Here is a 13,018-nt window from a genome sequence, read left to right as displayed (position 1 = left end):
TGTGTGTGTGCATGTGCATGCACCATCAGAGAATTACCATATCCAGATTTCTTTATGCATCTTATTTTTCATCCTGCTATACTTATTCCTTCTAAAACATTCCTTACTGTATTTTCGATGTAAATGTTAAACAGTGTCAGTGAGAGGCAGCATCCTTGTCCAATCAGTCATATTCTTACTTTCTTTCATTCCTGCTATTTGTCTTATCTATAGCTCTTTAATCTTCTGTCTTTCCAATCTACTTTTCCTCTTTAAGAATCTCCATTATGTTCCCAAATTTGATTCTATCAAATGCCTTCTCTAAATCTAAAGAACATAACCTCATTCCTCTTCCTGTCTTTAAATATCTCTCTCCAACCATCTTTAGCAGTCCAACAGCATCTCTGGCTCCTTTTCCTTTCCTAAAACCAGACTGTTCCTCTCCTGCATACTTCTTACCAAACTCCCTTTTAGGACTTTTATCGGTATATTAACGGCACGAGTTATTAAACTTATTGTTCTGTGTTCTATACATTTTCTGGTATCAGTTTTCTTTGGAATTTGTATCAATGTTTTCACAATGTCTTCAGGTAATTCTCCCTTGTGGTATATAATATTACACTGCTCAACTATTTCTTCAACTCCTTCCTCATTTTAAACATTTATAAAATTCTATAGGAAGTTCATCTACTCAATCACTTTTCTTTTTCTGAATTACTTTAATTACTTTTTATATTTCATATTTTAATATCAATGATCCTTTATCTTCTTCAGCTCTTGCCCATATGTTTTTTATGTTTAGTTTAGGTTTCTCTTTTGTCATTAAGTGATCCATCATGTATCCTATCCATCTTTCTCTTAATTCTTTATTCTCATGTTGCATTTTACCATCCTTAATCCTCAATTTTTCATATTTTACTATTCCTTTTCCATTTATCCCATGTAATGCTCTTCACCTTCCTATATGTCATTTTGCCACTACCCTTTCTTTTCTACATCCTCTGTATCATTGCACTTTTCCATCAACCACCTTTCCCTAGCTTTTTATGTTTCTCTCTTAAACTGTTGTTTAATTTGTGATACATCTCTTCATTTTCTCCTGTCTTGTTCTTATACCATCTTCTTTCTTCCAATTTCTTTGATATTTCTGTTGTTATCAAATGTTTGGTTAAACATATGTTATTTAAACTGTATTTTAAAAAAATATGGAAGTATTCTTCAAAAAAGAGATATTACTGGAAAATCATGTCTAAAATTAATGCAAGTACATGATATAAATGGCACTTAAAACCTTTATAAACAATGGTTTTGTACCTTGCAATACCAGGGTGGTAGATCACTTTCTGTACATGAAGACTCGTTCCACTCTGACTGATTTTAGCATATGTGATAAAGCCTTTTTAAACTTTCTAGGATCAGATCATTTGGTTTACATATTACTCCAGCAGTAGCCTATACTTTTTACAGTATGTAGTATTTTATCTTGATGTACATTTATTTTTTTTGAGAAATTCTTTACATTCTTTGTTTTAAGATAGTGTAAATTTTAGTATATTAATTAATATGAATTATTTTGTTCTTTTTATGGCATAGATTTTATTGTTTTCAGAGATTTTATAGGTATCATGAACTACTTAGTCAAAAAGAAGCTCAGGATAAAAAGAAAGAAAATGCTGGAGTACCTGTCTCAACGCCTTATTGGAAAATCTTTAAGCAGTGTTTTCCACAATGCCTTAACGTGTTCATGGTTTTCTTTGTTACCCTTTCTATATTTCCTGCTGTACATGCTGGTAAGGCAGCTTTTATATTAGCTATTACAATATTTACTAAAGATTATTTCATTACTAATGTAATTTACTTCTGAAAATGCTTGCATTTTTTAATGTGTTTTATGTTATTGATTGGAAGAAACTTATTAATGCCTTTTATGAATGTTCTATATAAATGGATGAACATATAAACTCATTTAGGAAGTTAATTGTTACTGGTTGATTGCTGCTATTTGAAAAAGTTTTAATATTATAGTTATGCTGTTTTAATTTTTTTTTATAACTAGCTGCTTTGATTTGCTTCTCCCTTCTTTTCTATTTTGTACTTATCTCTTAGACTCATCATACTTAGTTCATCCTATGTAATTCATTTCATTTATTCTAAATTTTTTTTCATTGTCTTTACATTGTCTACACGTCCTTGTAGTATACTTAATATTCTGACTTATTTACTGTTATTATGGCTTACTTTTTTCAAGATTCTCAGAAATTTTTCTTCTCCATTTGTCTAAAAACCTCTTCTTCTTGTTCTTTATTATTCAATATAATTTTTAACATTCTTTTGAAATACATTTTCAAAAGCCTCTATTCTTCTCTTATTTCAATTTCATGTTCAATTTTTTTTCACTGCTGTAAAACACAACATTTATATTTTTAAGAATTTGTAATTTCTAAATTTATGATTGGTATCAGGAGATTTTCTTTGCTGCTTGAAAATTCTCCTTGGATTATGCCATCCACTTTTGGCATACTTCATATTTATCCTTATCCATTCATTTAACTTTAGATTACTTTCAAATTGAATTTCTTTCCAGTATTGCATCCATACTATTGATTACTTCATTTAATGACTACTAATATCAGCCCTGATTTTTTTTGAAACCCAGTAATCTAAATAGATCAGTTTCTTTGTATTGTTTCCTCTATAAAATTCAGCCCAGAATTTTTCTAAAATGTTACCAATTAATAATGATATAGATTCATGTTGCATTTTATTTAATTCTTTTATTTTAATGTCAATAAATAGTTTATATATTTTTTTACAGCGATTCAAAGGTCGAGTAAAGATTTTTTTATCACTGATGATCAATACTATACTGGTGTAACATGCTTCCTTACATTTAATTTCTGTGCAATGGTGGGCAGTTCTTTATCTGCTTTGTTTACATGGGTAAGTTAAATACATAGTAATCTTTATGATTAAGTTGAGGATTCTCTATTTTATTTGTTGAAAATGCTAAGAAATGCTTAAAAGAGTTAAAGAAACAAACACTTATAAGACTCGAAGTAGTGCTTCTTTCATGGATTTTTGAAAATGAAAATAATAAATTTAAATAAAATTTCCTTAATTTAACATGATGACATTTCTCTAAAAAGTATATTTAATTCATTTTCACAATAAATTAAAATAAACTATCGTTCCATGAAGGTTTTAAAAATTAGAATAATTTTAAATACTTATCTAATGGTAGTGAGAAAATAAATCAATAAAATTTTTAACACTGCATACTGTTAGGATCTGGTAAGTGTGCCTCTGCAGGAGGTGGTGTGAGAGACGAAACAGTGTGGTTGTGTCATGCCAGTAGCTAATGCTCATCTCATCATTGCAACACTTACTAGTACTATTCTAGTTGAAAAATTTTGCATTAATCATTTGTGCAGTGTAGTAATACAGTGGTTGTTCATAAATCAGCTTCTTGAAGTTTTCCTTTCTGTCAGTAAAACTATTTTTATTTTCTTTGTCACAAATTGTTAATGCTCCTACTGCTTTTCATTTTCTTTCTTTCTTTTTGTTTGTATTAGTGAATTAATTTTGAAATAATAAATATGTTGTTTGTATTGAGTAAATCATGTTTTGTTAAATGTGGTTAAACAAGTTGCAGTAAGTATTTATTCTTAGATCAAGTCAAACAGAGGGACATGAGCATAAAACAAACAAAATAATTCACAATGAAGGATACAAATTAATTAGGCATGTAATTGAAAAGTGTGACTTTGCTGGAAAATCAAACGCTTATGCCTATTCTGTGTTACAAGTGACTAAATGTGCTGCTTACTACACTGGAAAATCAGAGAGGTTCATTGTGAAAATTCGACAAGAAGTGGTGAATAAGAAGAAAGAGCTTGGTGAAAAACGTAAAGCTATAAGTGGGGATTAAAATATAGTTATGATTGATGATTTTGATAAAAACAGTATTATAGATTATCCAAGAATTTTTTTACAGTTAAACAAATTGTTCTGACCATTCCAAAGGTACTGCCAGTAGTGAAACAAAGAATATACTTTCCTTGGGGCTGAAAATCACTGTTGAGATTGATAAAAGGAATGAGAATTAAATGGAGGAAATGCCAAAGTAAAAAAAAGATATTAGTGGAAAGGTCAAATAATGTTTTCTTGCATTACACATATTTGGTGAAGACAAAAACCTTGGTAAAAGCCAGGGGAAAATATTTTACTTGGATGAGACGTGGACTGAGAGCAATTTAATATTTCAAAAAGGTTGCCAGTCAGGTGATGTTTTTAAGAATTGCAGACAGCTGGCTAATTGTTTAATAATATTACATGCAGGAAATGAAGGATTTGTTGCTGGTACTAAATTGGAAAATAAATCTGAAACACCTAGCAGAGAGGCTTTCACAGGCAAATGAATTATTATAACTTTGAGAAATGGTTGAGGGAAAAGTTGTTAGGAAATATTCTTGATCAGTCAATCATTGTAATTGATAACACCCTATAACATTCTGTTTTGGCAGAAAAAGTATCAGCAAAAAACTCACTTAAATTAGAAATAGTTATCTTACATTCCTTCACATAGATTGTTACTGCAAATAAATGTTAAGTGTAATGTTAATTACAATACTACTAGTATTATTACCATTACAATTATGGTTAATTATTATCCTTATTCCAGTAATTTTAATTTCTTGAAAAATAATGTATCAATAAAATTATTGTTATACAAATTTACCCAGTTTTTAAAAATAACAAATACTGGAAATCTAGACAAAATCTATTATTTTAAGAAATTATAAACCAACACAACTTTCATTTGTTACTGGAAAACAGGAAACCTTTATTAAAAGCACAGTATCAGATTTAAACGAATACAACACTTGGACGTGATCAAAAAATTGAGAACCAGTAACTACAAGTTGTGTCAAGTCATACCTCAATTAGGTCATGGAATGATGCTTCAGGGTACTGGCTAACAACTTCAATCTTTAAATGCAGTAAATTAATTGTAATACACACTGGAGGATAAATGGGATTTATTTTAAAAACTTAATTAACTTGAAAAGCAAGTGTAAAGTGATGACTACCATGACTGTGTATTCTGAAAATTACTTAAAGTGGGCTAAAGAAAGATTAATAAAAAAAAAAATTGTAATTACAAACAACGCATCATATCACAATACATGAAAAGAAAAATTACCTATATCCAATTCAGGAAAACAAGAAATGCAGGACTGGTTAAGTGAACACTATTCTTGTCTTGTTCTCTCTGCTGAAACTTCATCTATACTATTTAAGGAAAACAAACAAAATACAAATTGTATTTGATGAACTCACAAAGAAAAACTGGTATGAAGTGTTTCGATTACCCCCCATACCCTCAAAAAGACTTGAAAATCCTGTTGAAATGGTATGGTCTGAAATAAGAGATTATGTTGGTAGTTGTAATGATAGTTTTGACATTGACAATATTAAATAGATATGCAAAAATAAATTTATTGAAATGGATGCATCACAGTGGAAGCCTTATTTCCAAAAAGTAAATAAAGTAGAAGATGAATACATAGATAAAAGTACATAATAATTATACAGACTCTTTTATCATTTGGAAAGTGTCTGTGAGAGTGAAAGTGACGATACAAGAAAGACCAGAATTTATCAACTGGTTGATGATTGACCATTGTAAATTTCATAGTGGTTTTGTTTATTTTATTTTTGTGAAATGTATTTTTTTTTAAGCTGAATTATTAGTTCAATTAATTAAACATATGATTCATCAATGTATCATAATATAAAATTTAAAAATAAGAACTTTTCTTGATGAGGTAACTGTAAATTTATTATATTATTCTTTTATAAAATTTATAGTAAGATAAAATAACAAGAATGTGAAGATTAAAGTATATATTGCATTACAAGGGTAAGTCAGTTATTCGCAATGTAGTTATAGATTTTATTGCAATACAAATAGGAAACTTACATGTACATAATTTTTCAACATAGTCCCCTTGCATTTCAACACACTTGGCTATCGTTGCACAAGCTTCCTGATGCCCTCATAAAAGAAAGTTTTCAGTTGAGCTGCGAGCCAGGAATGCACCGCTTCTTTCACTGTTTTGTCCGAGGTAAATCGACAGCCCCTTAATGCCTCTTTGAGTGGTCCAAACAAGTGGTAGTCAGAAGGGGCAAGATCAGGACTATGCAGAGGATGAGCCAGTACTTCAAAGTTGAGTTTCTGGAACGTTTCAGCAGTGTGGGCAGCAGTAAGTGGACAGGCATTGTCATGCAACAACACAATTTTTGACAGCACTCCTCGACGTTTGCTTCGAATTGCAGGCTTCAGCTTAGTAGTAAGCATCTCACTGTGACACACACTGTTTACTGTTGTGCCCATCCCTCATAATGTTCCAGTACTGGACCTTGTGAGTCCCAAAAAACCTAAGCATCAATCTTCCTGCAGATGGTTGGGTCTTGAAATATTTTTTTGCAGGGCGAATTTGGATGTTTCCATTCCATACTCTGCCATTTACTGTCCGACTCGTAATGATGGATCCATGTTTCGTCACCAGCGATCATTCTGTCTAAGAAGATGTCCTGTTCGTTACCATAGCGATCCACATGTTTTTGGCAGATGTCCATGTGTATTTGTTTATGCAGCTGTGTGAGTTGTTTTGGGACCCATCTTGCACAGACTTTATGAAACTCAAGTCTGTTGTGGATGATTTCATAGGCAGAACCGTGACTAATTTTCAGACGATGTGCCACTTCATCAATAGTTACTCGTCTGTCTAAGAAAACCATGTTACGTACACGCTCAATGTTTTCCTCATTTGTGGCGGTAAACAGTCGTCCGGCTCCTTCGTCATGCGTAACACTTGTGCGACTATTTTTGAATTTTTCAATCCATTTGTAGACACTCCGTTGCGGCAACACACTTTTCCCGTAATGTACCAAAAGTCTTCGATAAATTTTGGTCCCTGATACACCTTCCGACCACAAAAAACAGATCACTGAACGTTGCTCTTCTTTGGTGCAAACAGAAAGTGGAGCAGCCATGGTTAACGGCAGGGTAGCGATAATGAAACTAACCTAGCAGCATCAAAACTGCACAGACATAACAACAATTAAACCACACATGTGCCATGTACGCAACACAACAGTACTACCAATATAACCAAAAATATAACTAAATTGCAGATAATAATTGACATATCCTTGTATATATCTTTTTAAATTTAATTAATTCAATTATAATAATTTTTTTTTATTTTGAATATTTATTCATAAAATTATTATATACATCATCAATATATATTGCTTTATACAATTATAGTACCAAAAATTAGCAGAAAAATATATAATAGTACAAAAAATGTGAGTACCATGTAATATTTAAAAGGATAATAGAATCTCAGTTGGAGCAGGTTCCATTGGCTCACTCATAAGCTTCAAATTTCATGGCAAGATCTACCTTACTGACCTACTGGCGGTTTCTTTTTTCAAAATGTGTATATATTTTTTAATTAATATAAAATATTGCTCATTTATGGAAAATTTCATTACAATTCATGGCCATTTTAAATATTATAGTTAGGATAATAGAGTTTTTGGTGTCATTTTAAAATAAATTTATTAATTATCAAATTAGTATTATAATACTTAAAAAATTACTTATTTATGTAAGGAAAATTGGTAACTCATTAAAAGAAAGTAAAAAAGAAAGCCTATTGAGCTGGTCTAGTGGTTAACTTGTCACAAATCATTTGTTGTTTAACAGGTGATTTTTTAAATTGAAGGTTCTGAGGTTCAAATCCTAGTAAAAGTAGTTGCTTTTATACGGATTTGAATACTAGAGAGTGGATACCAGTGTTGTACTTGGTGGTTGGGGTTCAGTTAACCATACATTTCAGGAATGGTTAGCCTGAGTCTGTACAAGACTACACCTCATTTACATGTCATATATATATATATATATATATATATATATATATATATATACTCATCTCATTGGGTCATGGGGGGTTTATAATTTGTTCACTAGTTGAACAGATTGCAGTGTACACATAAAGAAAATAAAATTAAAAAAAAGTGATTTTTTCCTTAAAAATTTGTATTTTATTAAAATAAAAATATTTTGCTAAATTAGGGCAAATATTTTGCCCTAATTTAGCTAATCCCTCTACAGAGAACTTTTCTCTAGTTATACACTCGTTGCAGCACCTGAAGAAATCAAACACTGGAGAAATCACTGTATGGGATCACCTTCAACTGCTCAGTGTAAGCCCTTTGGATGACCAGAATGCTGTCAAAAAAGTGGCCTTTTATCTTCAACTTAAGTTTCAGGAACAGAAAATAGTCTGTTGGAGCCAAGTTATATGGGATAAGACGGTGATTTGATTTGGGCATAATAACATGTTAAAACTGTTGCCATGTGTGTCAGGGCAGTATCGTGCAAGAGAGTCCAACTGCCCAGATCCCAGTACTTGGGCTGGATTCGATGAATACGATGCATCAGGTATTTCATTAACTTCCAAATAGAATTTAAAATTGATGGTTTGACCAGCTGGGACAAATTCATGATGAATCAGGCCCTTTGAGTTGAAGAATATAATCAGTATCATTTTCTCCTTGATTTTTTCTGCCAGACTTTCACTGGTTTTTGTGCACCGGGACTCTTACTTCGTTTGTGAATCTTACATGAAGTACCAGCTTATATTCCCAGTTACAATTGTTTGCAAAAAATTCAGATTGCTATCAGCAGTTTCAATAAAGTCTTGAGCACAAGAAATACGTACCTGTTTTTATTCTTTGGTCAAGAAGTATGGAACGAAATGAGAGCCGCCTTTTGGCAGTTCATTATTTATTAGAATTGTATGTACCACATCTTGACCAATGTTTAGTTCTTCTGCTGTGGCCTGAAGGGTAAGATGAGGTTGTTTGAGCAGGAGCACCTGCACTTTTGCAACTTTTCGTCGTGAACAGCTATTGATAGCCTTCTGCTTCGTTCTTCGTCATCCAACAACCCTCTACGGTCTTTAAACTGCTTTTACTACGTATATTTTATAGTACGAGATGCGGCTTCATCATCGAATGCTTGCTGTATCAGAATAAGTTTAACAACAAAAGATTTTTAAAATCAAGCACAAAATTTTATTGCTTTTTTCTTTTCCATGTCGCGAGCTCGCATAAGACCACATGAGCACATTGTATGCGGCCAAATATGACTCAAGACTGTAGTAATGAATCATGATGAAATTTTGTACACACACTCATCAGACATTGTACTACATAGTTCCTTGGTTGTCCAAGAGATGGGGCTACTGGTATTGACTACAAAAATTTAGTTTGGGAACTTTTAAGATCTACTGTGTGGGTGTACATATATATATATATATATATATATATTGTGTAATATTTTTCTAAAATATTTAATTTTATATCGTATTTAATTTATTATAATTAATTTAATATTGTATTAAGAGTGTTAACTTAAAAGTGGCTCCATCACTCAGTATTTTATACTAAATGCGTGTTTTTGTTAAAATACATATATTGGTATGAGATGGATAAAATAATGTGGTAGATGTTCATATAACTGGAGTTGGAATGGTGAGGACTGTTTATTGCCTACACATTTGATTATTTTAGTCTGTGTTGAGCATTGGCTTTTGAACAAGATTGCATAATCATGTGTTGTTTTTAAAATGTGGTTAAATGTTGAAGAACGTGTATTTGTGATAGAAATTTATTTAGATGAAATCTGATGTGTGTCATCAAATGTTCAGGCAGAAATTTGAATAGGAAGTACCAGTGAAAAGTAGTCAGAAGTTAGGTGGAAAATTTTATGAGGCAGGTTTGGTGTTAGACCAGAAACATGCTCAGCGCAGATCAGGTTTAATGATGTAGCTCATACAGGACATTAAAGTAGCAGTTACAAGATCTTCTCATAAATCTTTCCAGAGATTAAACCAGAAAAAACACATTTCACTAGATTCAGCCCATACTGCATTGAGGAGAATGCTGAAATTTTATACATATCAAATGCAGGTTTTCAATGAGCTAACTAATGCTGATTATACTAAAAGGTTTCACTACTGTCAGTGGTTCAAAAGAACTTCATTGGAAGCAACATAGGGACCCTTGGTCTTAGAAAATTAACTCACACACACACACACACACACACACACACATATATATATATATATATATATATATATATATAATAAGAAAAGTTAAATAATGAAATAAATATCATAAAACATATAGTTGTGGTTGAAAATGGAAGTGATACTTTAATTAATAATATTTATAAAAAACAACTATCAAAACAAAATAACTACAACTAATGACGGCAATCCTGGTGGAATTTATAAAATTACATTTAATTGTTGTGATTGTATTTATGTAGGAAAAACAAATAAATCCTGTAAAACTAGATTTCTTGACATTATAGAAATGTTGTATGTATGTTGCCTAAGTTTGATTCACGGCCAAGAATGTTAAATTTACAGTATTCATTTTCTCAGTTTTATTTTTACTGAGTAAATTAGCAATATTTAGGATCATAGCTATAAAGTCTTAGGGTGTTATTGGTGCACTTTAACATAAAAAAATTCATTGTGTGCTTTTTCTGTTTAGGTTGCAATTATTAAAAAAAAACTACTCTATAGAAGTTAAAAAATAATTTATAAAGTTATTGAAATAAAGTAGGCTTTAATTTCATTTGAAAACCAGTCAGTTAAATGATTTTTCTTGAATTTTAATTAAAAGTTTTAATTAAAATATAATATAGGGTACTTGAAATTAAATCAGGTCATATTAAATTAAATGTATTTTGTTATTTTCTAATGTGATAAATGATGAAGGCCATTATAACTATTCTGCAGTCTACAAATGGAGAAAGACATTCTTCCTTGTTTACCTATTAAATTATATATACACATTTTTTTAAAATGAAAAGAACATAAAATTTTATTTCATTAATAATTTTTTGTATACTTTTTCATATATATATATTTTTTTACTGTTTTACTGAATTATTTATTGTAAAAAAAATTTACAATCTGAGGTTAATAATTATTGTTAAATCAGTGTATTTAAATTAAAAAGAAAAAAACGGAGGTGAAGTCTGATTTGAACCAATGTACTTGCCTCTGGTAAGATCCAAATATTTCATTAATTAAAATTTTATTTGGCTATAACTGTGGATCCAATGAAAATAAGTACAACTTATGATGTATCGTTGAAAAGCTCTCAATAAGTGCTTATTCTGCAGTTAAGAAACAATACAAAATTCAATTTTTTTTTATTATGGACTTTTTTGGACACTTGTTTCAGTCGATTGCAATCAAAAGGAGAGGTGCACAACTAGATGTTAAAACAGTCCTAAATCCAAAATTTCAACATTCTATGGCTAATCATTTTTGAGTTATGCGCGTCATCATGTCGAAACTAGTCAAAATGAATATTTCTGTTGAAATCTGAAAACCGAATTTTTCATGGTCGCATTACTTCCTTTACCTTGTATAAGGAAGTAGGAGAGGTTATCTCTAAAGTAAAGATCGTTTCATTGTAAAAAAATCTATTCTGAAAACTTTATAAATATTTTTTTATTTCTCTTAAACTACATACCTTATACGACTTCTCTATATAATCACCACATGAATTAAGACATTTACCATAGCGATAGACCATCTTCAACCCTCGTTGTATTCTTCTGCCGCCAGCCCATTTAGCCACTGATTAACAGCATTTTTAAGTTCATCGTCACCCATTAATTGCATGCCAATCTTTCAGTTTCTTTCAACTTCCCAAAAAAATGGTAATCAGAAGGATCTAAGTCCAAACTGTGGTGGGTGATCACAAATTTCTCATCCAAATGTTCTCAGTAAATCTTGTGTCGGACCCACAACATGTGGACATGCATTATTGTGCAACAGGACGACGCCATTACTAAGTCACCCACATTGTTGATTTTGAATGGTGCGCCGTAAGTTATGTAGAGTTTTGCAGTAAGCTTCTGCATTTATATTCGTTCCACGTGGCATGAAATCAATCAATCAGCAGTATGCCGAACCGATCCCAAGACTGGCCATCAGTTTGCATCCAAATGGCTGTGGCTTGGTATGATTGGTGATTGAGGGCCATCTTCAATACCATTCGCTTGAGTGCCATTTTCTCTCTGGTGTGTAATACGAAATCCATGTTTCATTGCCAGTAACGATCGAATTAAGGAACTCATCTCCTTTTATTTCCAAACCTTTTCACACTATTTTCGAATGTTTCTTTCATTCATTACATTATCACCGTACACATTAACAAACTGCTTATGAATTTCAGCTGGCTTAAAGTTTTGATGGTTTAAAAAATATATGACGCCATGTATTTCATAGTTGATGGCAACATTGAATTTCCTGTTCATTTTATAACATAATAACTCACATGTAATCAGATATTATAACACGACAACGTACAGACGACAATGCAGTGTGTATTAGTGTAGCCGTGAACAACACAGGTTCGCAAATCTTAAGGAGAGAAATTTCCCAGCGGTCTTTACTTTAGAGATATCCCTTGTAAAAAGGGTAATAAACCAATTCAATTAAACCTTTCTAAAATGGCTTTTCAGCAAAGCAGAAAAAAATTACTGTCACTTTCCAATCTATTTGGCCTTATTAAAATTTAAACCTTATAAATATGGAAACAGAGAATCATTTTAGGTTCTTTTTTGCATTGAATGTATACTGTTGTGAAGTTGAAATAAAAGAAAATATTTGCTGTGGAGTTACAGTGGTTGGAGTAAAGGAAGTGTGTATTTTGTCTTCCCAGCTTGCTGAACTATTTGGCAAAAGTGCATTGTGTTTTATTCAGATAATGCAGAGTTCTAAATTGAATTCATAACTTAGTATAAAATGACTACATTTACCCTTTAATTTGAAACGTAAATGTTGCCTTGAATGGCTAAAATTTAGAACTTATGTTGGGAGCCATAGTTCCAAAAAATAAATTATTTTTTTAATGTCAAAATATAGAGAAT

The 13,018-nt window shown here is 31.2% G+C and overlaps 1 protein-coding gene across 4 annotated transcripts in view; it reads left to right on the top strand.

Moving 5' to 3' along the window:
* The window catches only part of Ent2 (Equilibrative nucleoside transporter 2), a 137,610-nt gene that overhangs the window by 109,326 nt on the left and 15,266 nt on the right, over positions 1–13,018 (top strand). For all 4 annotated transcript variants that reach the window (XR_012757361.1, XR_012757358.1, XR_012757363.1 and 1 more), the window contains exons 9-10: positions 1,589–1,769; positions 2,795–2,919. Coding sequence is in view for 1 of the 4 variants with exons in the window: in XM_075372790.1 (XP_075228905.1) it covers positions 1,589–1,769; positions 2,795–2,919 (306 nt within the window). In the remaining 3 variants the exon portion in view is untranslated. The remainder of the gene's footprint in view (positions 1–1,588; positions 1,770–2,794; positions 2,920–13,018) is intronic.

The sequence above is a fragment of the Lycorma delicatula genome, chromosome 1 (genome assembly GCF_047948215.1).
Source record: "Lycorma delicatula isolate Av1 chromosome 1, ASM4794821v1, whole genome shotgun sequence".
Classification (NCBI taxonomy): Eukaryota; Metazoa; Arthropoda; class Insecta; order Hemiptera; family Fulgoridae; genus Lycorma; species Lycorma delicatula.
The sequence above is the reverse complement of the archived record's forward strand: the minus strand, read 5'-3'. Positions and strand labels throughout refer to the sequence as shown.